General features: G+C 40.0%; 3 protein-coding genes across 3 annotated transcripts in view; 1 reads left to right on the top strand and 2 right to left on the bottom strand.

The window, feature by feature from the left end:
* The window catches only part of DNAJB6 (DnaJ heat shock protein family (Hsp40) member B6), a 261352-nt gene that overhangs the window by 169701 nt on the left and 67559 nt on the right, over positions 1–24092 (bottom strand). The window lies entirely within an intron of this gene.
* On the bottom strand, positions 10355–18215 carry NOM1 (nucleolar protein with MIF4G domain 1). Its single transcript, XM_053467714.1, has 11 exons — positions 17266–18215; positions 16361–16485; positions 14511–14706; positions 13735–14058; positions 13220–13330; positions 12944–13108; positions 12503–12624; positions 12129–12261; positions 11639–11770; positions 11280–11389; positions 10355–10616 (listed from the first exon to the last, which is right to left on the bottom strand). Exons 1-11 carry the CDS (start codon positions 18109–18111, stop codon positions 10439–10441), a joined length of 2442 nt encoding a protein of 813 aa, XP_053323689.1. The 5' UTR covers positions 18112–18215; the 3' UTR covers positions 10355–10438.
* Positions 22392–24092, top strand: part of LMBR1 (limb development membrane protein 1) — a 49668-nt gene continuing 47967 nt past the window's right edge. Inside the window, exon 1 of the mRNA XM_053467715.1 lies at positions 22392–22624. Within this exon, the coding sequence (XP_053323690.1) occupies positions 22562–22624 (63 nt within the window). The 5' untranslated portion in view covers positions 22392–22561. The remainder of the gene's footprint in view (positions 22625–24092) is intronic.

Raw genomic sequence — 24092 nt, 5'->3', positions numbered from 1 at the left:
CTCAGAGCCACCTCATACAATTCATTTCCATTAAACAATTACCGTCCGTGTCTGATCTCATTTTATTCAAATGCACTACTTTCCAAGTCCACAGATATGTAAATTACTCGAGACATTCCATCCACTGACTTTTATTCTAATAAAAAACAATATGGGTAATTAGGGCAACGCAAAGGGTTAAATTACATTACCTGTGATAAAATATATTGTTGCCTTTGATGCCATCTTTTTCTAATGCCGTTGCTTTAGGCATCATCACAAGAGTTTCTCGAAATTAACAGTAACTAAAAGTCGGCAAACGTTCGTCTATTTGCAAGCGTCCCAAAAATCACGTTTTCTTTTTTAACCACCACAGTCATTTAATAATATTTTATTATTTTATTTATTATTATTATTAAATTATTATGAATTATTATTGAATTATTTTGAATGTATTATTATTATTGTTGTTGTTTTTGTTGATGAGGCCTCCATGGAATGCCTGGGGTCCATATATTTAGCACTGAATCCTCTCCAATATCTTCTGTAGCAGTTCACTTAAAATCATAAAAAACCTGATATTTCTATAATTATAAAAAATATTAAATATTATATTGTAAAAAAAAAAAAACCTTCCTTAGATTTGTCTTCTCCTACTAACTAATGCTCTATCTCTCTCCTCCCTTTTGCCTCTAAGTTGCTAGAAACTCCTGTAACTCCCTCTTTGACCCTCTTCAGTTTAGTTTTAGACCTCTTCATTCTAAACGGCCCTAAAGTATCCAATGACTTGCTCTCTGCCAAAGCCAAAGGGCACCCATCCCTGCAAATACTCCTGGATATCACATCTGCTTTCGACACTGTTGATCACCTCCCTATTCTAGACTCACTTTCTTCGCTTTCTTCTGTATCCAAGACACATCTCTCTCTTGGATCTCGTCATATCTTTCTTATTGTCTCTTTCTCTATCTTTACTTCTTCCACGTTCTGTCACGGTCCCTAAAGGATCAGTCCTTGGCCCTCTGCTCTTCTCTCACTTCATCTCTTGCAAAACGAATCAACCCATTTGGTTTCCTGTATCATCTAGATGTAGATGATACCCAAATCTACCCCAGACGTCTCCTCTTATGTCCTGTATTACTAACTGCTCATCTACTAGTTTTACTTGAATGCCATAACACTACCTAAAACTTACTAAAACTGAACTCATCGTCTTCCCCCCATAACCACCCCAGTACCTGAATTCTCAACACAACTATCCCCCCTAGTCTTCCAGCAGAAGGGTTAGAGGTTAATACTGCGAGGGATTTAATCATGTGTGGGATAGGCATATGGTTCCTAAACTGAGATGAGACCAGCGACTGGTTAAGTTCTGAGTCCTCGCATCAGGAATTCCCCCTACCTGGACCCTTCATGTGATCCGTTATAGGCTCTGAGCTTGGTTCACGTGTGTTGGACTGCTAAACATATTATATTACTTATCCATTTGTTTTTTTAGCCAAAAATCAATGCTACCATCTCCTTCTCATGAAAAACACCAGACTTAAGTAGTAAGAAGGAGCGAGAAGCCGCCTTAGGCCCATTACTGCGAAAGGGGCTAGAGAGAGGGGTTTTTTTCAGTCCCGCCATTATTAGTTCGCGACATGTAGGCACCTTGTGTGTTTCAATGTCTCTGGATTTTTTTTATTTCGGAAAAATCCAATATTCCTATTTAAGCCTAACATCTCAGCACTTTATATAAAATGTGTCATGAACGTCAGGTGCATAAAGCCTGCGATTTACAAGATGTTTGGTAAGAAAACCTGCAGATACGATACAATGATAGAAAAAACACCCGCCGAACGTTATTGTATAACGTTAACCCATAAAAGAATGAATCTGAGCCATATACTCTAGAGAGAGCGCCCCAGACCCAGCTCACCTTCTCAAGTGCTTAAAGCGTCACGATAAGCGTAACAATCATAGCACAAGTGACTCCTAACGCCAGCTTTATACCCTACATTCGCCATTTATATCGTTTTAAGTCAAATTCTTTGTATGTTTTTGGCTTTCTTAAAAAAATAATAAAGTTATAGGTTTTTGAATACTGTTTGCTTTACAAATGATGCAGTTTGTCAAAGAAGCAGGCCGTGTGCGAGCTGAACTCTCATTGACATAGCTGGGAACTCTCAGGGTATGACCCGGAGTCTCAGGGTTTTTGCCCCAATCTCAGGGTCTCAAGGTGAAGGGGCAGATTCTCAGGGTCGCAAGGTCTGGAGCTGATTCATACTATACATTGATCTGCTGGTGTCTAAGACTTCTAATTAGTGTGTTTGCTTTAGGTATCTTATGGTGGATATCCCTGCTTGAATGCAGGTGACTCAATGAAGTGTATCTTTAAATAATGACAAGTCAAGGTTTCTATGATGACCAGTTTTTGGCGAGCCACTAAATAGAATCTGCATGATGAGCTCCTAAAAGGTTAATAATTAAAGAGTTTTAGGGTCAGCTAATTTAGGAAGCTTTCAGGTATGCTCATTGACTCCAAAGTAGCCAAACTTGTGCATTTACAAGCAGAGCCAAACTGCACCACTGCGCATGCACAGGCGGTTTTCTTCATTCACAAGAGGAGTCCAGAAGTAGCATGAAGACTTCTTTCTTCGTTCCTGTAGCGATCGCTTGCATGACCCGTTCAGTCTCTGGAATGCTTCTGGTGAAGTTCTCATGTAGGGGGCTTCTGGACATGGATTCACCAATGAACTTTTCTTCATAGTGAATTGTTTCTGCTTCATGGTATTAGACTTTAGGCTTATAGAGTGTGAGGAACACGCCAATGAACTATGCAGAAATGACGAGAGATTTCCCTTAAGTGGACTTTCCAGTCTCGCCTTGTTGATGGTGCTAAAACCATAAATAATAATAGCAATAATAATAATAATAATAATAATAAAATAAATAGTAAATCCATGTCCAGAAGCCTCCTACATGAGAACTTCATCAGGAGCGTTCCGGTGGCTGAATGGGTCCAAGGCAGAAGTCTTCCTGCCAACCCAAAATGTCCCAACGGTTTCTTCACAACATCTTCTTTAAGTTGCGTTTTATCGGCGTAGCTTCTTAGAGGATACGTTTCTGGGGATATTGGGAACTTAATAACATCTTTTTCAGAAAAGGATGACAAATCTTCTCATGAGCAACACGCGCCCCAAAATGTTGCTGTTGTAAACATGGAATAAACATTACCTTAGTTGGTCCTTTCAAATTATGGTTTGCAACACAATTAAATTTATGTACCAGACATAATAAACCGGGTAATTACAAATGATCACAATTCATGTTAAACCCATTATCTTCTATAAAAAAAAATAGAATCTTAAAAAAAGCCAATTATTTGTAAGGAAGGTTAGGATTAAGAACCTGTCAATTCGGCTTTAAAATCTTTTGTGACTTTTTTCCAGTAAGAACAGAACGTAAGCTCTGGTTACAAGTTAAAAAGTGTCTTTTGTCGCTGGTCATAACGGCAGGGATGTTTTTCAGATCCAGAATTTTATGGATGGATTAAACTTTATTTTCCATAATAGGCCACCTAATAAAACCTCCAAAACCGGGCCTTTTCCTCCAGCTGGGGGCCACGTTTAACACTTTCACTTCATAAATCATTATACCGTCTCCAGATGTTCCCGAACCGAAGAAAAAAAAAAATACATATGTATTGGAACAGGAGTGATTTCAAGGAAAATAAAATGTTAATGCTGGAAAAGGAAACTAAATTGATAACTAAATCGAATTTTAAAATAATAATTAAAAAAATCAAAAAATATTCCAGAATAAAGTCAGATATGCAACATTTAACACATCAAGAATATTTGGACCTGAGGTATTGAATAGATGGGAGTCGGTATTTGAGATGTTCCTGCATTACGTTTTTGAGCTGTTTGCTAGGAATTTATTCCCTAAAAACTCCCTTAATCTGTAGACCTGGAGGCCGCCATTGCTGTCAGTCATGTGATATTTCAGATGACTTTCCCCGGCATCACCACACTGAGCTGATGCTTTATGGCAATGCTCGTGAAGTCTGTTCCTCAATAGCCTTTCACTAGCACCTGTGTTTGGCTGGGTGATTGAGACCAAGCCATTCTATTATTTACCATAGGCAGTATGATAAGGAGACAGGGTGTTTGTCTAGTAGATTGGGCTCACATAAAAGAATGGGAACTCAACTCATACAGATGGCTCGCTGGGGTTGGCTATTCATAATAGTGAAGTATGTGAGTTGAAGTGGTCCACCTCAAACCAACTGCAATCTTGTGATTTAGTGGAAAATCTCCTTTTTGGGGGAGATTAAGGAGGGAAATTAAGGCATGCACCTTGTGCTCAGGTGTTCATGCTTTCCACATAGTCTTCTCTTTACTTACAAGTATCTATGAGACCTTTGATGAGGCTGTGATCAGGCTGTCGGCCGGCAGCCTATTCTCCCACCCTGTCGGCAGAACCCAGCATTACTGGCTCCTCACTGGCAGATGCAATGGAAACAGCACTCACATTGCACTGAGAGGGATTTATATGCCTGAAATAGACTTCAGGTAATCCCTTCTTTGCAGACCCTGTTGGGGTCTCTGACGATTCCATTGCTGATGATGCCCAGTGATCGGAAACCAGGGAAGCACAGCCCGGTCTCCTGATCAGCAAGCAGCAAGATCAAAGAGGAGAACACAGGCAATTGTTTAAAAAAATAAAATAATTATAAAACAATATCAAAAATAAATTAAGCCGTGAACCAGACCGTGCGAATGCTTGGTTATATATGCATTTGTCTTTACTGATATTCTGTTCCTGTATTTAATGCATGAGTTGTTGCAGAAGGCCAATGTTGCTCCTAAAACCTTCTGCGTTGCTTATCGATCAAGTGTCCTACAGCAATGGAGAATTCCAAATATAAAAGTGATAAAGTATCACAGCTACCATTCCTACCAGTTATTATGATTACGGTCCTTGACAGGTGGTAGAGGTGTGAGAGTTGAACTTATTAGCTGCCGTCTACCTGAGTTTCGTGCCATTGTGATCTGTAGCAATTAACACACCTTGATTCATCATTAAACTCATTGACGCGAGGACCCTGTTTATCCAGATGTTTTATTATCCCGATATTGATACTTCAGGTCGAATGAAGAGGTCTTCTGCAAAGGACTAAGAATGATTGTTTTACTGGGGAGGTTGATTTGAGGAACAATTATTGATTGGGGTCTAATTTAGCTAAGTATCGTTTGCCCAGCTGTGAGGGAACAAAGGATTCTGGGCCTCTTATCTCCTGAGAAGGCCAGGTCCACCGTCCCGGTCAGCGTTTCAATGTAAACATACCACAAAGACGGACCAAAGGATTCACCTGGACCTATTATACTGCTTACAAAGTCAACCAGCCCCTCCAACCCACCATGAGAAACCTAAATCCTAAAGGTCACAGAGAAAAGGTCAACCAATTATAAAATGTTTAGTTTCCAAGCAGGAATGTCACATTTAGGGACAGGTACAATGCATTACGATTAGCTATTAGACATATTACGCGTTATAGGTCAGAGTTTATCTACTCAACCTTTGAAGACTTTGCCATCCGTTGATGATCCATTAGTTAGACTTTTTAAGGAGCTACAGATGCAAAGTTGGCACAAAATCATTCATTTTAGGAAAAAAGTACTCAGTTACATTTAAAATAAAATGCTTTACTCCAATTGTCTGCAAGGAACGCTTTGATTTATTCCACCACGTGAAAGGAACGTGGAAGGAACGTTGAAGAACGTTAGTTTCTCTTCACTGAATTCAGTCGGCGTCTAAGGGAAACCTTGGGACATCTGTAGGTCTGAACCGGGAGGGTGATAGAAAATATGCACATTACATGAGCACAAGACTTACACCTAAATACTAGGGAGACATAAGGACACATATACATTGACCAATCTGCTGAAGGGAGCATGTAAAGTGCTGCCCCCCGCAGTATGTGAGATGTATCACATCACAGAAGGCAACCATCCATTTATATTATTATTAATATATTTTATTTATATAGCGCCAACAATTTACGCAGCGCTTAATACAATCCATATATTCAAGGGGTCTGACAAGACGAGAATTGACAGACTAAGACAAACCGATACATTAGGTGGAGACAGCCCGGCCCGCAAGCTTACAATCTTTATACACCCCACTTTTCGCCGGGGGTGGGGATCGGGTCAGGGGCAGCACTTTGCATGTGCCGGTCAGTAACATGTGAAATATATATGTCCTGGGTTGTGGTTTTATAAGAACCAAACTAGTCATCTTAAAAGAAAATCGTGCCTTGGGTCCACATCACCTGGTTACATGAGCATAAACATGTGCAGCCGGTCATATCCAGCTGTCGGCCACGCTTATGTTATCAGACGGCCGCCAGCCTTAAAGTGCCAACACAGAGATACCCCCAACTTTAGTAGGGGCATTTATTCAGAAAGATGTTATCTCACGTTGTTGCAGTATAATGAAGGGAATGCTGAGACATTCTGATTCATAACCCACCATGTCCAATAACCCCCAGACGTCCAAAGAAGAACCCTTTCATTTGAGTGGGGGGTGCAGCCGGTGGCATTTTTTTAACCTTCTCAGCACCTTGCTGTCTGTTAAAGTAGAATGCTGGGATATGATGTCATAACTGGCTCTGTTTCAATAGGTCGCGAGGAGGCCACATGGAAGCTCTATACTGTTCTGCTTAAAACAGGACAATTAAAAAGTATACATTTTTCATAGCTATAAAATAATAGCAAGCCTACCTACTGGTTATCAGGCATCGCAGTGTGATAAGATGCCTCCATTGTCAGGGGACTGTCCCGATTTTCTATTTGTCTCCCGAAATATTCTTTCAGAATGTCGCAGAACGTTTGGACTCTTAAATCCCTACGTATAAACCCGCAAATGCAACATAACACAAAGTATTCTCTAAACCAAGGATTATTAAATAGCAAATAAAATGCTGGTCTCAAAAACTAAAAAAACAAAACTTCAACTTCTTGTCCTTGAAAACCAAAAACATTCATGCAGAATTCCCAATACAGCGTGTGCACCCCACGTAATTAAAGACTGCCAATGAAATCCAACCACAGAGGGTTAATCTCGTTTTAATGTGCCAGTTAGAGAAAAATCAGAATAATCTCTACAAGGGTTTTCCTTCAGTACATCAATCCAAGATGACATCATTGTGACATCACATCCTTGCGAGCTTTTTCCATCTTACTCCAACAATTATCACCACTTCTTTCTTGTTGCGAAACCAATGCAAAAAGATTTAAAAAAGAAAAAAAAAAGGAAAATCAAACATAGAACTAAAGAGCGCCAGGGGGATGCGGACTTCCCCAACCCCTCGGGTGGCCAAATTCATATCGGACACAAAGAAAATCTTAGCAATAATCAAACGCCTCCGTTCCCTCTGTTTTAAGCCCAAAATAAAGAGTCCCAAGCCCTCTGCTTCACTCTTCCGTTCTTTTACAGAGGTCTGAAGACATGAATTGGACCCAAGTGCAATTCTTATTTTAATTTTTAATTATCATTATAATTTTAAAACTTTTTTTTTTTTATAGTGTTAAATTTGTACAAAAAGCCTTGAATTCTACCGGTTTAAAAAAAAAAAAGACAACGATAACCACAGAATGGATAACTAAAAAAACCTCATTCCTGGCAGAGTATCTCTAACATGAGTTAAAAGGGACTTCCACGGAATTTCGGCTACTGCAACAAACACCTAGGAAGAAAATAATTCCCAAAAGACATGTTTTTGTTTATATGGTGACGCTTTTTTATGGCACAGCTGCGATCGCTATGAGGAAGTAATGTAACCTTTATGGGGAGAAATAAAGAGGATTAAATCATGGCAAAGGACATATGGAGAAATAATCAGATATTCTTATGATCCGAAAGCTGGAGAAAAAAAAAAAAAAAAAAAAAAGAACATTTACAGAAAGACTGAAGAGACGGAATAAGCGCTGGGCTCTGGATGAGCAAAACGTGACTGATGATGGCAACGTCAGGGTTGGCAAATATTTATCCTCAAAACACCGCAAGCTATTTCCAATCCGCTGCGTTTGCACACGTTACATACATGTTTAAAGTTTCTATTTTATTGGAAGGTTACTTTATTATAAAATTGCAAAAAAAATAAAAAAAAATAATAAAATAAGTAGACGGAAAGTTAAAACACAAATTTAAATAGGAGACAACTTTTATATCACTTCATTATAAAGGAAGATCGCGTTACTAAGAAACCAGACTACTTTATGGATTGGCACAATGGGAAAAATCACTTTTTTCCCCCCAGAACTTTTTTTTTAACCTTTGCAGAACCAGAATATGTTTCCTATGTTAATATGATGTAAATACACTCAGCCTCTGAAAGGGTTACAGCATTTTGCCCATTAATGCAGAAGCTCCACAAACGAGGGAGTATGGGCAATATCATCTAAGTGGTGCTAATCGGCATGGTGCCTCGTGGCTCGCTAGAGTTTAATAACTGCAAATAGAAGTGGATTTACTGCTCCCTTATGTGAGAGATCCCAATAAGTGGATAAACTGACATTATTTTTTTTTTAGAGAATAAGTGTCAACACAGTGTGTTTAAACAACTTAATGTGGCTTTTCACTTAATGAATTGAGCTCTCCGGCGCGTTAAGCAAATAACCATAGCAGATCTGTATTTTATTCTTTCCTCTACTTCTCTAATCACATAAAAACAATGCAAACATTTAAGAAGATTTTTTTTTTGTCACATGACAAGCATTCCCTGAAGAATTATGAATGAGATAGACTATTACTTAAATTAAGCATTATTTCTGGAAAAAGTTTGGGCATTTAACATTAATAGGAATGAGGTTTCTAATGCTGTATTTAGTTACAAAAGCCCAGAATTGTCCGCCAAACAGCACTTCTAAACCACAATCCCTTCTATGGTTTTTAAGACTTTTTTAGGGGCCAAAGGGTTAATAAAATAAAAAGGATGAGTTGAGTATTTTAGGACATTGAAGCTGCCACCTAACAAAGTCTTGGGATGACAACTCCCATTACTGTTAATCAGAGGACTATCATAGCCGCGGCTTTAACTTGAAATCCAATAAAGGCGATATTAAAAAATTGCCATGAAAACATTGGATGAATTGGACTTTCTGACCAGTCAGCAGCTCCTCCTAACACACAGTCACCCATAAAAAATATACGTCACTTCCAAACCACTTCTAACCAGGACCTTCTCATTTTCGTGGCTGCCGTGATGGAAGACACCAGCGCTGCGAAAATCTAATGGAGCTATATAAAACAAATAATATGTATCCTGGTTATTCCAGTTGATTCTAAACCTCAAAATCAGCCGGTTTAAAATTAATTAAATACAAATTAAAAAAATGAAGCTTTGCGGCACATTGAAATAATTTTATTTGGTTGTTTATTGATGTGACACCATCTAGTGGCCAACAGAATAATTACAAGTATTTACCATTTCATGGCAATATAAAAACTAACATTTCCTATCAAATGAATGATAAAAAAAAAACATCACGGTATGGTTAATAATAAAAAAAAAAATTTAAAAAAAACAAAAAAACCCACACATGGATATCTATAAAACAGGCATATGTACAGATGTGTTGAGATATGGAGGGATTTGAGTACCTTCATCAGAGCAGTAGTTATACTGTTGTAATCACACATACAGTAATATAAAAATATCCGACCTATTTGTGCTCTGCATGTAAAAAAGCTGAAATTGTAAGAGAAAAAAAATTGCAGATTATTTTTTTCGTTTAACCATCAATCGGGTTGTATACACTCCCAGGTACAAACACGGAAGAGAATGAGAATTTACTAAATTTCAATGTTTAATTTAAACATTTCCTTGTTAAAGTCCTGTTCTAAAATAAAATAAAAATACAAACAAAAAAAAGGTTTGAATGATCCTTTTTGTTGCTCGGCTGCCGTCTACGTTATATTCAATATGCCCAAAAAAGATGATTGCTACATGAAATAGGACCAATTGCTGCATTATTTATTTTATTAATATGGGCCTGAAATATTTTTCCCAGTTATGTAATAAATATACATATGTGTGTGATATATATAAACAAATATATAAACCTAAATATCAAAACACTCCAGGAAAAAGATGCTTCTGCTAATCCTGAGTTAGGACAGAGGAAAAAAAAACAGCGTGGTGGGAAGTATAAAGTTCCCTTATTAAGGGAATTTAAAAATGTGTACACCTGTCCTAAACAAGAAGGGATGTCAACCTTTGCAAGGGCAATACAAAGTGATATATTGTATTGCCTGAAGGGTATTGTCGCCTAAACAGTGCTTACTGTGTAACCGGGAAAGTACAAATTGGCAGCTTTACGCAGAACACCCTGTGGCACCTTATGCAAATTACTACAAGAAAGCGCAACTCATTTGCATATTGGGCAACATTTTGTAAGAGTTTATAGCTTTATAGCCGCAACTTGTTCTCTTTGGCCTGTAAAGCCTTCACGGCCAAGTCTGCCCTCTGACTGAGCAAATCGGCTTCTTCTGCGCTTTTCTGAGCCCGAATATTCTTCAGCAAGAAGTGGGTAATGAAAAGTTTTAACCCCTCACGCAGCATTCCGAGCTTGGTATTCTCAGACGCCCTAAGGATGAACGGGAAACACAGGGTTAAATTAAACATACAAAATAAATACACCGCAGCATTTGCTTCTACCATTTTATAAAACTATACAAATTTACAAACTTTTGTAGGTCGAGAACCATAGGGTGGCAGCTGCTAAAATGAGGCTCACTCATTAAACCCAACAAAAGTATCCTAGACTAGTCTGGCAGGAGACCCTGAAACGAAGCCCAGCCGTGCTGCACATGCCCTGCATGGACTCTGGTGTTTGCTGGATCCTTAAAGGGACAGTACCATGACCCATAAAGCACCAACAGGAAGACAGAAAAAGTACAAATGCCTGATAGTAAGGGTGAGAAACGGCTTATAATATAAGGGACAAGGAAAGAAGACTAAGACCAGTTGGCCATTTTTTTTACCTGCTCTAATATCTCAAACCTTACTTGTTCTGCGGTTTCGTCTTAGATTCAGGATAGCCTTATGTCTATCCCATTCGTGTTTACATTTGCCTTACTGTCTTAACCTTTACTACTTCTGGAAGCCCATGCCATCTATATAACACTACAATGAAGCGTCTGACTGTACATTTGGACTATACCCTTATGCCAGCACTTCTCAGGTATATCATAATTACAATTATATATATCATAGATCAGGGAAATCGTCCAGTTACACAATAACTTACTTTCCAAATATCTGGGCCAAGTCTTCTTCTTCTGTCTCCATCAACAGCTTGTACAGAATGAGACGCAGGAAAGACACTCTGATCTTATCCAGCTCGCTAAACTCTATGACCTGCACAAGGAAATAACAGGGAACATTTCAGAAAGTCCATAATAGAAGTGAATCTTCTACTTGAAAGCGCCATGCCCACTGGTCCTGGGAGCATCGCCTTGGGTCTTGTCTTCTAAGTCAGATTTACACAGGACCGTAATGGTGCCCAATATCCTAAACAGGTTAGAGAAGTATATGGTGTCCAGTATTACCCATAAACCACCCGGAAGAATTTGAATTCATTAGTGAAGACCCTTAACGAACACTTACCTTGAAAACAGAAAGCGGGAGGGATTTGCTTTTAATGAGGTGACTCAGAAGATTAACCAAGTTCGCAAATGTCGTGGCGGACAGGCTTTCCAAATCTTTAAACTTATCCCACATGCTGAACTGGAATGTCATCTAAACATATAATACAGGGCAAATGATTAAACATGGCAAAATGATGCGAATGCGGACACAGACGCATCATATAAAATAAACAGTTTACATAACATCACATTCCTACAAAATCGTTTTTAATGTTTTTTTTAATGTCATCAGTAATTAAATTAAGGGCATATAACAAACCAGAAACCGGAAAGGCTGGGGGATTCTGATGAATCCCTCCATGCTTTTGCAAAAGGGGCAAAAAAAATGTACATTTTGAATTGACCCTCAGCTATCACATGAATTAAAGTGAGGGCCGACACAAACCTCGAACACACTGAAGCTTCTGAAAACAGTACAATAAATTCATCCAACCTCCAGGACACGTTACCTGAAAACGCCGGTCATATTCGCAGAACTTGCTAGATAGAAAGGCGTAGAAAGGGTTAAAAACCTTCTCCTGTAGGCAGCAGTCGATGAGGACGTGAACAATTTCTCTTTCCTGGTGGTCCTTTAGTCCAAGTCTAAAAAGATAAAAGGTTTCATGAATCTATCAAACTGAGCAAAGTCTAAAAACTGTATATATATATCCACATTCATGATGCCCTAATCAGTTGATTGGAATAATCACATCTAAAGTGGTTTATTGATATCCATGGCAATGAATGTAAATGCAAACGGAAAGCTTAGACATAACGGACTAAAAAATAGCACATTCCTAACCCATATATTTATCAGCATTTGCTCTCTGAAAATAATACTCACTTCAGTAATTTCTCAAAGGCATCTAGGTAGTCTTCACTAGTCATCAGAACACAAAAGATATTCCTCCGGATGTCCGTGTTCATCCTCTGCTTCCGTGCCAGCTCCATGATTTTTGCGCTTACCTGAAAAATTATTTCAAATATTAAGGCACAGACTGGTAAAGTTCCTATAGTCAGCTGTTGATGTTGTAGCTTAACATTATGGCAGAAATGGAGATTATGACATCAATGGCTTTGAGTCCAACAAAAGCACAATCCTCGTTTTCGTTCATAGTGTAAAGCTACGGTTTCCCAATGGTATTGTGTTAGGAACCTTCTTCTTCTACAAGGAACATCGTGCCTTCCAACTCTCCAAGATCCAAGAAATACAACTACAGACAGCATTCACGATCATTCTCTTCATTCCATGGTTACAACATAATCATTATAACAGGAGCAATACCTTTCCAATAGGGAGTTGCTGAGGCTTAGCTGCAGAAGAGCCAATCATTGGCGCCCCACTCCACGAAGATCCAACAATCCACCATCGTCCAACTTTGTCTGCATCCAGAATGTTATCCAGCGAGACTCGAAGGCGCGGGTCGCTGCCGGATGCACTGCTGTGTACCTTAGAGGAGCAACATTTTATAAGCATCATGTATTTTTCATATTATTACAAAATGTAAGTTCATATTATCTCAAACAAGCCCCCCCCCCACCATGACATTAAATGTCTTACCAAGGAGCGCATCAATTTCCTCAGTTTCTCCACCGGCTCCGGGTCATAGCCAGGGATTTTGCGCATGTCGTTGTTCTTTAGGGCGAGCATCGTATCCAGCAAAAACCGAGCCTTTTACGGGACAAACAATAAGACAGATTACAATATACAACAAAAACTAGCTATACAAACAGGTAGTTTCTTTATGAAGATGTTCTGCTAAAGGCTTTTGGTGTAATTCAATACTAATCGACAATGAAAAATTCAGCCTATCAAGTAATTCAAACATAAAAATCAGTAATTGTACATCATTAAATGAAACAAAAAACTTTATTACATGAGAGTAATACATAACATTTTGTGAGACTTTCCATTAGCTCTTTGGGAGCTTGAAGGGTTAATGCACTGTGCTGCCCAATCGACCATCAATGGCATTTAAAAAGCAGTTTCTACATGATGTTATCCATAGCATGTTACTGTTCCAAACAAAACAACATAAAAATAATAGCAGGGTATGTTATTAAACATATTATTACCCGCGTCTGATCCTGGAACTTCTTGCTGGCGTCATTGGCCTTAGTCTGAGCCTCGCTTATCAGTTCCTTTAAGGCCAAAGCGTCGTCTTTCCTCAACGAAAAGCCTACGTTCTTCAGCAAGAGCAGGACCCAGTCTACATCCCGCTCCGTAAACGCTACCACAAACTTCTTCAGCAAGTCAAACACGAGGCCGGACCCGATCACGTGGAAGTTGTAGAGGTGCCCAACGAAGGAGATCAGGTTGTCGCATTCTTTCCCTTCTGTATTTTCTTGATAGAGTTCGTCAAACCGTTTAACGACAGATTCCAGAACATGAGCCCCTACCTGGCCAAATTCAAGAAGGAGTACAAATCAGCAGCTTTAGAAGATTACTATACAGTGACCAGGGCGTCCCTGTTTACTTTAAAGGGGAACAAAGCTTGCAAGTGACTTTAAAAAAACAACTTGCTACTGAGACCCTCTATTGAGAAATTATTAGAAATACAGATAAACGGAAATGCCTTTTTCCCCAGTTCTGAAAAAGGGATACGCTAGGGATGCCATAGAAGCAACAGGATTTTTAAACCGACACTGCGTATCCGATGAGAATTAAAGATTAGGTGTGATCATTCCAAAATAACAGAGCATCAAAAGAAGTCTAAGGTACCATTGGAACCCCATAGCAATGAAATGCACAGCAAACCCTGGATAACTGCACATTATCAGGCGTTTTAAACACTTCACTACACTTTCCATCCCCTTCATGATCCGGGAGTCCATGTGACATCAGGAGTTACCTCAATCCCTACTGTGTGATGCAGGACGCTGACCAGAAGCACGTGCTCCATCATCAGGCGGTCCGGCATTCTGGCCGGGGTGATGCAGGCATTCAGAAGGACATCCGTCAGAGTTTCATTCATGTCCTTTCGACTGTTGGCCATATATAACTCCTCCATCTGGCCACAGATAGACGCCATGTTCGGTTCACTAAGTCTAAAAATACAACACAAAGTGTCCTTAGCAAAGGAGACACTTCATCTTCAGACCAGGTGATACATTCGGCTGTGCTATTTATAATTGTTTCGAAAACTTTTTTCCATCTGAGTACCTCTATAGACGTACAAGTTTATTTACTACATAATAGCCATTTCACACCAAATATTGTAAACTATCAGAATGAATAGATTTAGAAGAACCCTCTGGATCAGCCAGACATATCTTAAGGGACACACGGACCACAGACACGAAAGATCAGCTCTGGGACTTTTAGTACATCTTTTTTTTACTAAAATCTTGGATGATTGTTACTATAACCACATAAATACCGTAACATTTAATATAAACTACCATTTCCACGTTTGGGGTCACATTTGTTTTCATGGGAAACAAGGACATTTCTGGCTGTAACATAATTGCAAAAGGGTTTTCTAACCATCAATTATCCTTTTAAACTTTAACTTGGATCAGCGAACACAACGTGCCATTGGAACCCAGGAGTGATGGGAATGATAAAGGGCCATTGGAACCCAGAAGTGATGGGAGTGATAAAGGGACATTGGAACCCAGGAGTGATGGGAGTGATAAAGGGCCATTGGAACCCAGGAGTGATGGGAGTGATAAAGGGCCTCTGTACGCCTATGAAGATAATCCTTTAAAAAACAGCCGTTTCCAGCTAAAATAATCATTTACAACATTAACCCCGTCTGTGCTGGATTTTCTGATCCATTTCATGTTATTTTAATGGAAAAAGGATATATAATTTCTTTCAAAAACAAGGACATTTCTAAGCGACTCCAAACTTTTGAACGGTAGCGTAAATGCACTTATTTTTCTCACAATGAACGCTCTGCAAACAATGTCTGAAGCAATATTACATCACTGTTTCTTTTGATGTGCCGAGGTTTTTTGCTCAATATCCTTTAATGCATTTCAGTTGAGCTTTGCTCCGCGTGCCGAGTCTGATTATCACTACCATCGTTAACAGAGTCTACTTACTGAACAGAAAGTTGTCGGTCAAGATTTAGTTGCACCTAATGGTACAAAATGGTCAGTACTACAATTATTGAAGGACAAAAAAAAAAAAAAACTCGCCCGGGGATTCCTCTCCAATATTAGGTGAAGTGCAACGTTAAGCACAACCAAGAAGGTTTAGGAGTTACGGCTACCTGGATCATATGTACGACACTGGAAATAAAGAAAAGACTGAGACTGTAGCTGATGAGTTATTTTAAATTTAGACTAATGGCAATAAGGCATCTTTAAGCTGAGTGGAGTTCTGCAGCCCTGATGACAACCCTGAAGAATAAGGAGCTAATCAATCATCAGCCAATTAACGCTTATCCACAAAATATATACATGATAAGTGTGAAGTCTCCCGAACAAGCTGCTGTCGAAAGACAAATATATGAACCTCGTACTCCAAAGGGTAAACTCAATAGATCACTGAATGACCAGTCAAACCCAGTAACAAAACAAGCCTGTAAATGCCCTGTAGCGGCTGAGCGATTTATATCCGTGCGGCTCGCGCATGTTAGTGAAAAATATGAGCCATAAAGCACGATGCGCTCCAGGACCGTAGCCAAGGCATGGACCGGCCCTGGGGGAACGGCAAATATCTGCAGACTGTGACCTATTATTTAGCCAATACCTGTTCATCAAACCCTTCACGCTCTTTTTCAGCCTCTCTAGTTCTTCCTTTCTTTTGGCATCCATGGATTCGGAAGACTGTCTCAGGTGGGGAGGGACATACTTATTGCCAGCACCTTCTGCGCTCTAAAATACAAAAAAAAAACATGAAAACAAACTTCTTGAAACTTGTTTGAAACATAAAATCAAACGAAAACCGTCGGAGAGCCAGCTGCGAAAAGAAAGGTAATAGCAAAAAAAGGCAAAAAAAGACTTAAATTACCTTAAGTGCATTATTGCGCAGTGGAGTTTTAATTATTTGTGCTGCCACTCATACCTTGTGCATTCACTTTTTTTTTTTTTTATTCTTTATTTTAGAATTTTTTTGTATTAGACATTTAGCTTGACATCACTTAAGTGTAACTCTCCATAAATTGGAAAAAAAAGAAAAAAGTATTGAAACATAAGTTGTACATGAGAGATACAAACGAAATTGGGGTTGACGTTAACTTTCCATAAATTGTAAATAAATAAATTTAAAAAAAAACAGGCGAGAAATGTTTCGTCAAAACTGAAACTATAACAAGAAAATACAGACAACAAGGTATCTGTACGCAGCTCAAACCGTCTTAGTTAGTAGTACATGTGTGGATCAGAAAGGAGGTAAGGAGAAGAGAATGAAAAAAAGGGGGCTCTCTCTCTTCCAGCTACCGTTATGTGATATTACAAATGTCAGCATACAAGGGAGGGGGGAAAATGGATTTCAATCAGATATACAAATTTACTCTCTTCCCAGCTATAGGGGATCACAGTTCCCAGGCAACACCTAAAGTTTAGCAATGACCAAAAACATCCATTTCTATGTATAAACATGCGTGTGTTATCCCATTTAATGTCATAATGATGATTGGAAGCCGTTCTGATTACCTTTTGAGTCTCTTGCTCACCGTCTGATCCCTGAGTAATATCAGGGTCCTCATCAGAGCCTTCATTTTCCTCCTCTTTAGCTTCACCATCTGACTCCTGGTTCATGTCTTCTTCTTCTTCTCCTGATTCAATGGCCATGGATCCATTGTCCTCAGATGACTCCCCCCCCTCAAGGCCCTGAATGATCTCGTCATCATTATCATCATCTTCTGCTGAGTCTCCATCATACGCATTCTCTGACAGTTTGTGTATTTTGTCTGCAGTGTTGGCCTCTTCGTCCTCCTCTTCATATAAACCAGACACGGAGCCTCCGGGCTCCAGAGCCCCCAAAATGTAATCCAGCCCATCCTGTGTGAATGACTGGGGTAAAGTACTTTTATTTTTCCTTTTGTTCATTCTAAGGCTCTTCTCCAACCGCTTGATCTCTTTCTCCTCCTTCTCATTGGCCTCCAGCAGAGCTTTCCTCCTCAACTCTTCCTTGCTAATCTTTTTCTTTTTGGGTTCTTTTTGAACCGGCTGTGGCTTTTTCACCTCTTTGGTCACCTTCTTATCCTCCTTGGGCTGCTCCTTTTTAGGGTCCGCAGGCTTAACCCCTTCAGCTGACACCTGCTCCCCAGGGGTCCCCAAGTGCCTGCGCTCATAATACTGTTTCTTCCTCATCTTCTTGGACTTCCGTTTCTCCTTCCTTAACTCCTTGCGGCTCTTCACCCTCCCGCCCGGGGGTCCCTCACTCCCAGGCTCTGGTACCGGAGCGTTACCCCCAGATTTCTCCACAAACTCCTGAACTGATAACCTTAACTTTTTCATCTGTTCGGGGCCACGGCGGCCCTGCGCCTTGCGTTTCATGTTATCCTATTTAAACAGCCGACTACACATACCAGTCTCTAAATAATCTGCTCCGGCACTTTCCCTACACAGAACCCATGCCTGTGCTGGGCGCCGCCATATTGGACCACAAAGAAATTTCCGGTGTTTAGGATGTCTCCGAGTGGTAGAGCTGCGACAGCGCCACCTTCTGGTGAACTACAGATGGTCTTTGTGGATAAAGTACGTGGACGCCCAGAGAAAATAAAAAGATTTGACTAGTTCAGCATTTAAAGCTTGCTTTAGGAGAAAATTACACATTGAATATTTAATTAAGCGAATATTTAAAGCAGACTTTTTTTTATACTGTCCAGAAAAAAAATATATGGGTTTTACCTTTAATATTCCACCGTCTTTGCTGCATAAAATAAATAAATAAATAATATAATAAGAAAGTGGATATAGTTGTATTCTCATAAAAAATGGAGTCTTTAGTAGAGGTTAATACCTATTTTTGGGTGAACATTGAAAAATGATGTAAGTTACATAAGCATAACACGGAACATTCTGGAGCCCTTCCCACCAACCCAGAGGCCCAGAGAAGCTGCGCTTCACCTGGAGTCTCTGGGCGAAACGTGTGGAGTTCCCAAGTATGTACATCAGCTTTTGGGATCTCAGGGGTCTCTTCATCAGAAGGATTATAGTTTTATAGGGGAACTCCTAGGTTGTAGGCTGTCTCTGAAGCTACATCCAGTCTTATAAAACACTGAAGGTAAGGCATGCCTGTTGTCTTATAATGTTCTAGTAGAGCTAGCAGTAAGTTTTTAACGCAATGATCAGTGGGGGATCATGGGAAATGGCTAAAATTTGCATGAAATACCCTGCCCATGGTTTTTGGCGAAGACAGATTGGATCTCAGCATACCTCGGAACTTCCCATGATAGGCCTCCTGGAGCTCTCCTCTGTGGGAGTGGCTTCATCTGGGGGCGGGAAGCAGGTGAAAGTGGGAGGAGAGTAGGCAAAATACCTGCCTGGTGGAAGAAGAAACTGTCTCCTGGAGAAGTAGAGACTCCCCCGGAGACTCCAGGTCAAAGCTGAAGCTTAGAGAGGTCCTTTTCCTTCCTGGAGCTGGTGTAGATTCCATTCAAAGAATCCCTTCCAATAACCAGACGAAACTTGGTAACGGAAAACGCAGATTTGTTAAAATGGAAGTGATTGAGTAAAAATCTTATTCACAGTCCAGACAACCCAAACACAACAACAGTCATGGACGCCATCTGCTAATAATAATGCCTAGGGAACATATTGGCAAAGTAGGTGTGGAGATAACATACGTGTAAATGGACAAGACATTACCAAAGGAAGGATTAGGCAGAGTGATCTCTAAATCCAGATAACTAAACACACATGCATCCTGAGCATCGATCTTAGATGCATGGATCTTTTCAGCCATACCCATCACAATGCAGAATTCCATGCGGGGGAGGGGATCATAATAATTTATAGAGACCCCTCAACTATTATATGCATTAAAATGCATGTGATGGGCAGAAACTATTTTTTTAAAACATCAAGTCCCATTGTATAACTAGAATTTGTTAGCACAATTGCTACAAAGGGCAGAGTGATTGATTAGCACAATGCTATTGTTACAGTTTCAAGAGTCCTTCAAATTGGTCCTAAGTAGACAATGGCTTCCTTGTCTCCGAATAATAGAATTTTGAGTTTTCCCTTTTCTTCTGAATGTAATCTAACCCAAGGACAGCAAACCTCAAGAAAAATATACATTGTGGCAATAACCACGGAGGGAAATCAGAGAAAGTGAAGACTTTAGCCGGACAGGAGCCATAAATAAGATAGAGGACGTAAGACTGTTACCGAGTGTCAAACAGAAACGAGAAAAAACTTATTTTCTGTGTCCTTGATTAACATTGAGCCATTCAGCTGATTCTGCAGGGACAGCCAATCCATTTATTACAGTTAATGAGACAGAATAAGAATGTATAGATTAAAAAATGTTGGCCATCAGACTTTATTAGTCACCCGATGTAATTATTGACAGGGATCAAGGATATTAAGCTACAAAAAGGGCCGCTTATTATATTAACACTCTTGAGAGGTATAAAATACATTTAAATTTAATTAGAATGAAACGTCCATGATTTAAGCATAAATCATAACCCTATTATTCACTTGGTTTATTAGCTTTTTTTGGTATTCCCAATATTTCCTGTGGAAAGTCCTTCAAAATATGATGTGACTATGAGGCCAAGTCAGTTCTAGAGTAGAAACGCTGACCGATTAAATTGTTACCTGCTTGACCTTTGACATTTTGCAAGGGGGTATAAGGGTAATAAGAGATAGAATGAGAAGGGACTGATATGTATTGTATTTTGTTGCAATAACTTGAACAAAATTCTCCAGTGAAACCAGATAAAGTTATGGAGAGCATTACAATGATGGATCATAAACTTTCTTGGAACCCTTCCCTTGTAGGAGAAGGTGATGAAGCATAATGGCCTTTTCAATAGTCTGAATAGAGGTGTAGAAATATGCATACTTTCCAATACTCCTGGGTCTAGCAGAAGAGCCCCGATTTTCAGACACTGTCCCGCTGTCTTGGGTAGCTGCCAGTTGACAGGACCAGGGGTGAAACTGTGGATTTCCAAGGAGTACCAAGGTCTACCTACAGAGTTTGAGCCATGAGTAAGAGGCAAGGAGATCATTATTTACTGTGGTGAGGACAGTGTCATTGGAGTGTTGGGGAGATAAAGTGTTAAGTAAAGAAAGGAGTGGGTTAGGTGATGGTAGACTAATTGAGCCCGTAGCTTGGAGGGATATTGGGTGGTAGGTAGGGATGAAGGATCTAGGGAAGGTTTCTTTAAAATGGGGGAGATGACACCATGCTTAATGAAGGATGGAAATGTTCCAGTGGTAAGAGAGAAGCTGAATAGATGGAAATAGAAGGTGGTACATGTGAGGGAAAGGGTTGATAAATAGTGAGGTAAGAAGATTAGAAGGCATCATAGACTACCTTGTGGGTGACAAGACTGAGGCAGTTGTTCTTGGGCAAGGACTGGGGATGTACGGAATGCTGAAGGGGACATAGCAAGACATTGTGGACAATGCTACGCTTTCAACATTGTGGGAACAGTTTGGGGAAGGCCCTTTTCTATTCCACCATGACTGTGCTCCAGTGCACAAAGCAAGTTCCATGAAGACATGGTTGGATGAGTTTGAGGTAGAAGAACTTGACCGGCCGCATCTCAACCCCATCGAACACCTTTGGGATGAACTGGAACGGAGATTGCGAGCCAGGCGTCTCGTCCAGCATCAGTGCCTGACCTCACAAATACTCTACTGGATGAACGGGGAACAATTCCCACAGAAACCCCACAAAATCTTGTGGAAAACCTTCCTAGAAGAGTGAAAGCCGTTATAGCTGCAAAAGGGGACCAACTCCATATGTATTTAGAATGTGATGTCATCAAAGTACCTGTTGGTGTAATGGTCAGGTGTCCCAATACTTTTGTCCATATGGTGTATGTTTGAAGTTGACAGACAGAAAGGAAACTATAGATACAAAGTAAGTTTGTTGGACAGGTGAAGAGCACCCCGTGTATGAGCCGAGCGTGATTAAGTATAAAAAGTTTTTTAGGGGAACGGGATTTCCCTCAGAGAGACACTCAGAAAGCCAAGAACACCTTTATAGGTGATGGGTCTCGTTTAGAAGTTGAAACCTGTGTCAGACTGAACCGTTAATCACCAAGACATTTTTTTTTTATGTAGACCATTGAACGCTCTTCTCTAAGGGGACTTCCCCATAACTTATACTTAGCTATTTATTCATTATTAAAGTATAAACTATCAGCGTAACTATAATAATATTAAGAAGAAAAAATATTTTAATAATAATTATTAAATTATTAATTAGTACTAAACAGGCTGCTACTCTAATAAATAGAGCATATTTTATATATATATATATAAATACAACCTTACATTAAATTAAAAATATATTCTATTAAATGATATTTTATTATATTACATTCTATTAAATATATATAATACTCAATTATATTATATTTAATGAGCACACTAGATAATTAGGGCATCAAGATGAAGCATGTAGGGCTCCCATCTGCCACCTGCCTCTCCTTCTACTGCAGCACTCACACTGACTGACAGGAAGAAGGGCAGGGGCGGCTTCAGAGCGGGTGTAGGAAGCTGAGCCAATCACAATTCAGCCCTCACCAATCACAATTCAGCCCTCACCGCAGCGAGCCAATAGGATGGCGCGTTACACACACGCAGTCTGGGTGTGTGTGTGTTTTTGGGGCTGAGCTGCCGTACAGGAGGAGGAAGCGAGCCCATCGCAGACAGAGCCCGGGATCATCTCTTTGTTATTGTTGTACCTGTGTGGCCGCGGGGGATGCGCTTCAGGGGGAACCGCAATATGTTCAGTGCAGCCTGGGCTCCAGCAATATGAAGGATGGAAGAGGACGAGGTGACCATCCGGGAGCAGAACTTTCACAGCCAAGTTAGAGAATGCATCGTGAGTATACTGACAGCGCAGCGCCGGGTGCATGCACAGCCTGGCTGGGTACTCGCTGCTGATGCTCCTGACAGACAGCAGGACTTAACCCTTTACTCAGGCAGAGGGGAGGGAAAGTAAACTTACCAGGAGTCTGTGCTCAGGGTTTAACCATTAATGGTGAGTGTGTGACAAGGCCACATCAGCTGCTTTACACTACTATTCTCATCATCCACAGCCAGCATCAACTGCAGTGAATTGAATCTGTAACTCGTTTTAAAGCTGGACATTAAAGGGGATTTCCCATCATTTCACTTTTAAAACACTTCTAGTTTTTGCCCCGTAATATAATATTTTCAGGCAGCTCCATATAAGCCATTTGTACGAGTTGTCGCTCTGTTATCTGACCCTGATCTATCCCGACTCCTTGTTGTACTGTCTGTGGGAAACAATAGAATGACTCAGTCTTAATCACCCAGCCAGACTCTCTGACTAATGGAGGAACAGACTTTGTTAGCATCGCCATAAAGCACTGGCTCTGTGTGGTGTTTCGGCAGAGAACGTCACCTGAAATATCACATGACTGACAACAATGGCGGCCTCCAGGTCTGAAGATAAAGGGATTTTAAACAGCACCGGGGGCTGTTAATATCACAAAAAATTCTAATATTAACAAATCAGAATAATTAGTGGTACTTTTAGTGGCACCCATGATTTTAGCGTGTAGCATGTTGAGCAAACAAACCTTTTCTGTTCCTATGGCAACAAAGCCCTTTAGATTATCGGGTCCCTCTGTGTCACTTCAAGCTGTCGGTATAAGGACAGTCAGTTTGTCGCCATTACTTGTGAGGTCCTGTTCAGCACTTGTACGACTCTGCAGTATACGATGGCGCTAAATAAATAAATAATAATAGGCTAAGTGTTCTAAAAGCTGTCTCCCCAGACAACAACCTCATCTCCGCTATTTAAACGGGATTCTAAATGTCGCGAAGCTTACGTTTCAAAGCATGCTTATTATGTGTCCATTATAAAAAAAAATCTGAATTATAATAATATATATATATATATATATTACTTAACCTCTTCACGACAGTCATTAGTGGGTTTAAGGACAGCCCGTTGTCTATAAGGGGTTAAAATCGTCAGCTGAATTGTAATGCAGCTTTCATGTAAGCGTTGCATTTTTTTTTTTGTGTTTATAATCATATTATGTGTTGGGGCGTTGTGTTTTTGGCAATGAGCTTCACGTGAGGCAGTTTGCTGTTCTTATCTCTCCAGCACACAGCAGGTCACGTTATTGGCCCCGGTTTACCGTATTGTAGACGGTTGTTAGTGAATGATGTTGTTTTTGAGTTTATTCGCTACCTTACTATTTGTTAAGAAGGGTCAGCACTGGCAGGCTCCTCCAGCTAAGCTGAGGGCTGAGCTGGCCCTGTATAATGCATAATTCAATAGGTGAGGAGACTTTGAGAAACAGAATCTCAGAGAT

Source organism: Spea bombifrons, chromosome 5, assembly GCF_027358695.1.
Source record: "Spea bombifrons isolate aSpeBom1 chromosome 5, aSpeBom1.2.pri, whole genome shotgun sequence".
In the NCBI taxonomy this organism is placed as follows: Eukaryota; Metazoa; Chordata; class Amphibia; order Anura; family Pelobatidae; genus Spea; species Spea bombifrons.
The sequence above is the reverse complement of the archived record's forward strand: the minus strand, read 5'-3'. Positions and strand labels throughout refer to the sequence as shown.